Below are 4,529 nucleotides of genomic sequence, written 5' to 3' on the forward strand. Positions count from 1 at the left end.
CCAGGAGCCAAAGAAAAAGTCAAAAGCCTGGGCCTCAGGCAAGGAACATGTCCCCCCTCCCACCTGTGGGTGGTAGGCGGAGAGGAGGGGGACAAAAGCTGCTAGCCTGGGTGCCAGGCTCTGCTAAGCAGCCAGCAACCCACAGAGTCCAGAGGCATCCCTGGGCACTGCTCTTGGAGTCCTGCTCCGTGCCAAGCATCTCCTTCAGGCTGCTGGCCACCATGGCCTCCCCCTGGCAATTCGACCTCAGCTTCATCATCCGCGCCCTCTCCCTTTGCCAGTGGCACCTGAGCTACCTGGTCATATGTGAGTACCAGTCAGGGGCCACATTTCTGTCTCCAGCCCTGGGAGCAAGAATGGCGGGACTACCCTGGTTCCTGGCCCAGGTGCGGAGAGATGGGCGATAGGCGTGTGGTGCCAGCAGACCCGCTCTCTAACTGAGGGCCAAGGAGGCCCACAAGGAAGCCCAAGGGGCAGGGGCAGGATTAAGGGTACCAGGCCTGTAGCTGTAGCCAGTCGGCTCTGGAGAGCCGGGCAAGGGTTCTAGACCAACAGCCGGGGAGCAGGAAACTGGAGTCACTCGGCAAGCGGAGGGCGAGCAGCTGAGAAATCACCTGGGAGAGGAACAGGCAGCCAGAGAAGCCAGAGGGCGAGGCAGATGCCCAGAGTGGACACACACAGAGGGCTGGAGGACACCCGAAGGGAGCATGGGGACAAAGGTGGCCATCCCGCTGGACTAAAAGCCAAGCAACAGGGTGGGTGGGCAGGCAGCAGGCAGGGAGATACATAATGGAGGAGGGGGCAGTCAGCCATGGGAGAATGGCAGGGGCAGGGGTGGAGAGGCAGGTGGGAAGGATGACTAGATGGATGGGGCTGCTCAATGGGCAGGGGGAAGATGGCCAGGAGCAGCTGGCAAAGGGAAGGACAAGATGAACCAAGAGTGGCTGAGTCACCTGCTGCAGGAGCTCAAGGGCCCCGGTATTGCTGCCTCGATGTCCACCTAGCTGTTGGCTCCCTCCAACCAGGCTTCATCCCAGTTTTCTGACTCCCTTGACAGTTTGGATCTTGCAGCCCATCCTTTTCTACCTGCTCTTCACTCCTTTCTGGCCTCTGCCGGCACTCTACGCTGCCTGGCTTGTTGTGGACTGGAAGACACCTGAGCAAGGTGAGGGCCCTGGCCCAGTCCGCCCTGAGCTCTTTCCTGCCCCAAGCAGTTGCAGCAGCAACACTCATAGTTATGCAGCCCTAGAAGGCTGGTAGAGAGCTTTTCATATGTTCTTTCATTTATACCTCATGCCACCTACCTGTATATTACCAGACCCGTTTTAGAGATTTAGGAATTGAGGTTCAGAGACGGTAAGTGACTTGCCTAAGGTCACAGAGTGGATGGGTAGAATTTATAGTAGAATTTGAACTTGGGTCTTCCTGCCTCCAGGTTCAGTGCTGTATCCACCATGGCACCCCACCCCCAGCACCCATCAATCTTATCACAATTCTCCTGGAGCCCAAGGGTGCCCAGCTTGGACTTCTGGACCCTCCTCCAAGCTCTTTCTAGGCAAGATCCCCATATAAATCATTTCCCCTTCCCAATCTGCTGCCCTCCTCTGGGTGCTCTTAGGTGGCAGGCGCGTGGCCTGGGTACAGAACTGGCAAGTCTGGACCAAGCTCCGAGACTACTTCCCCATTACGGTAAGCTGCCCTGCCCTGGGCCGCTCTCTGCTCTTGGGGCCCGAGAGGAAGAGCATCTCTGCACATATCCCTGGGATTGCCCCTGAGGAGTCCAGACCCAAGCAAACCACAAGGCAGGACAGGCCAGCCTTCAGAACAAGCCAGCCTTGGCCCTGAGCCAGAATCCGGTTGTGTCCCCCCTACCAGGTCCCCCTCAGTTCAGTCCCTCCAGAGCCCGGGTGGCAATGCCCAATGTTCTCCCAGCCCAGGAGCCCCGCGACCAAAGCCACATCCATCCTCCAAGGCCAGCCTTCTGAGGATGGGGGTCTCCTCCTGCCACGGCTCAGGCACTCCTGCAGGCAGAGCTGGAAGGATGCCTAGAGATCCCTGAGCCCTTCACCCAGGGTCACCCAGGCAGCAGAACTTGGAATCTGTCCTCTGCCCACCACACCCGACCTGGTCCACAGAGGGCAGCCACAGTCTATCGCCACATGGGGTGACTTCAGTAGCACTGGCCACAGCCTTCAAGAGCCCAGGGCCACCCACATCCACCTGCAGGGCACAGAGGAGGATGCTTTGTCCATAGAATGTCTAGGCTGCCTCTGTACCTAGGCAGACAGGCTCTGGGCCTTCCTCCTAATGAGCAGTGCTCCCTAAGCTCCAAGAAGGAAGGAAGGAAGGAAGGAAGGGAGGAGGGAGGGAGGGGTGGATCAAGCACCTATTATGCCAAGCACTGTGCTAAGCGCTTGACAAAGAGTATCTCATTTGATTCTTAACAATCCTGGGAGGTAAGTGCTATTGTGATCTCCACTTTATAGCTGAGGAAACTGAGGCAGAGGTGAAGTGATTTGCCCAGGTCACACAGCTAGTAAGCATCTAAGGCTGGGTCTGAACTCATGCCTTCCTGACTCCAGGCCCAGAACTCTAGGCACTGTGACACCTATCTACCATCTACCTAGGATAGAAAAAAGAGTCCCATGTGACCCTGATTAAGATGAATTGGAACCATGTGGGCTAAGCTTTGGCATTCCCCAAGGACTTTTCTCCAGGATCTCCCCGTACCCCTTGATTACATGGCTAGGGTTCACCCCAACATGCACACCCCATCTCTAATGCCACCATTCCTGGACAGGACATGGGCATCAATCCATTTCCCCATGCTTCCACATACCCTGTGGCTTCCCCGATGCTCCAGGCCCCCCCCCAGCATGCACGCACGCATGTATGTATGTTATGTATGCATGCTGGCTTCTCCTGGCAGACCGCACTCAGGAGGCTCCTCGGTGACTCCCTTCCCCTCCGTGGGGTCTCATTCTAACCCTTCCCCTTCCCATCCGTGGCTCTAGCTCCTGAAAACCAAGGACCTGTGTCCAGAGCAAAACTATATCATGGGCATTCATCCCCATGGCATCTTAACCTTTGGAGCCTTCTGCAACTTCTGCACCAAAGCCACAGGTTTCTCCTCCATCTTCCCTGGCATCACGCCCCACCTGGCCACCCTCTCCTGGTTCTTCAAGATCCCCCTTATCAGGGAGTACCTCATGGCTAAAGGTGGGTCTGGCTCTGGCTGCTGGGCACTCGGCCTGGGGAGGGCCCTCTCGAGTGCCCACTGGTTGCCTCCCTGCAGCCTCGGTGTGGGCAGAGAGAAGTTGAAAAGCCAGAAGTTTTCCCCGCTAACTCACTTAAAGCCTCCTCCATGCTCATTGCAGCCCTAGCTTCTTGCCCAGTAGCGGAAGGCTAGAACTAGACAGGAGAGGCATGAAGAGGGGTGCCCGGGAGGCAGCCAGGATGTGAGAGGGTGAGGATAGACTGGACTTCCTCTATGGGGAGCCCAGCCAGAGCTCATTTTGTCCCTCTTGGCTGCAGGTGTGTGCCCAGTGAGTCAGTCATCCCTTGACTACCTGCTGTCCCGGAATGGCCCCGGGAACCTGGTGGGCATCGTCATCGGGGGCATTGGGGAGGCTCTGCAGAGCGTGCCTGACACCACCTCGCTCCTCATCAGGAAGCGGAAAGGGTTCATCCGCACGGCCCTCCGACACGGGTAAGGTGACTGTAGCCTGGCAGGGGATAGACAGTCCCCAAATCTGTATTGAGTAGGAACCTCGAGTGGTCCCAGATTTAGAGAAGAAGCCATGGGTTCCAGCCTGGTAGATGGCTGAGCCACAAACACATAGTGGCACTTAAAATATTCACCCACTCAAGAGACACTTATTCATTCCCCACTGTGTGCAGAACAATATGCTAGACCCGAGGAAGAAATCCAGTTCATATGGAGCAACTAAGAAGCTAGGTGGCTACAGTGCAAAGACTTGGAGTTAAGAAACCCTGAGTGCAAATCCTGCCTCTAGCCACATGACTCCAGGCAAACCACTTAAGCTCTTGGGGCCTCAGTTTCCCCATCTATAAAATAAAATAGCGTCCACCTCTAATGGTGGCTCTGAGGATCAAATGAAGTCAACAGATGTAAATCACTTTGCAAACTCAAAAGCACTCAAAGGCCAAATGTCAGTAGTGCTCAGGTGACACAATCTCTGCCCTGTGGGAGCTGACATTCTAGCGGGAGATAAGACACAAATACAGTGGCATTCTGCAGTGACTTCTGGAGACTCTACCAGATTTGAGTGCTGTGCCTGCCCTCAGTTAGGAGACAGCTCAGCAAGGTAGATGGAACTGAGAGCTCAAAATATCCTCTTTCATCTGAAATATCTTCCCATGAGTCAAGTGGGCCCATCCCCAGGAGACTGGGCCAAGTCAAGTCATCAGAGGTTCAGGCCTCCATTATTTCCTCTTTCCATCCAGGGAAAGGGCTTCTTGGGACCCTAGGCCACGTGCAGCAGTTTACTTTGGGGGCATCCTATTGT

General features: G+C 55.8%; 1 protein-coding gene across 1 annotated transcript in view; it reads left to right on the forward strand.

Annotated features, from left to right (window-relative positions):
- Positions 1-221: 221 nt before the first annotated feature.
- Positions 222-4,529, forward strand: part of AWAT1 (acyl-CoA wax alcohol acyltransferase 1) — a 7,032-nt gene continuing 2,724 nt past the window's right edge. Inside the window, exons 1-5 of the mRNA XM_056809326.1 lie at positions 222-306; positions 1,058-1,165; positions 1,619-1,689; positions 3,015-3,219; positions 3,535-3,709. Of these exons, the coding sequence (XP_056665304.1) occupies positions 222-306; positions 1,058-1,165; positions 1,619-1,689; positions 3,015-3,219; positions 3,535-3,709 (644 nt within the window). The remainder of the gene's footprint in view (positions 307-1,057; positions 1,166-1,618; positions 1,690-3,014; positions 3,220-3,534; positions 3,710-4,529) is intronic.

The sequence above is a fragment of the Monodelphis domestica genome, chromosome X (assembly GCF_027887165.1).
Source record: "Monodelphis domestica isolate mMonDom1 chromosome X, mMonDom1.pri, whole genome shotgun sequence".
Taxonomy (NCBI): Eukaryota; Metazoa; Chordata; class Mammalia; order Didelphimorphia; family Didelphidae; genus Monodelphis; species Monodelphis domestica.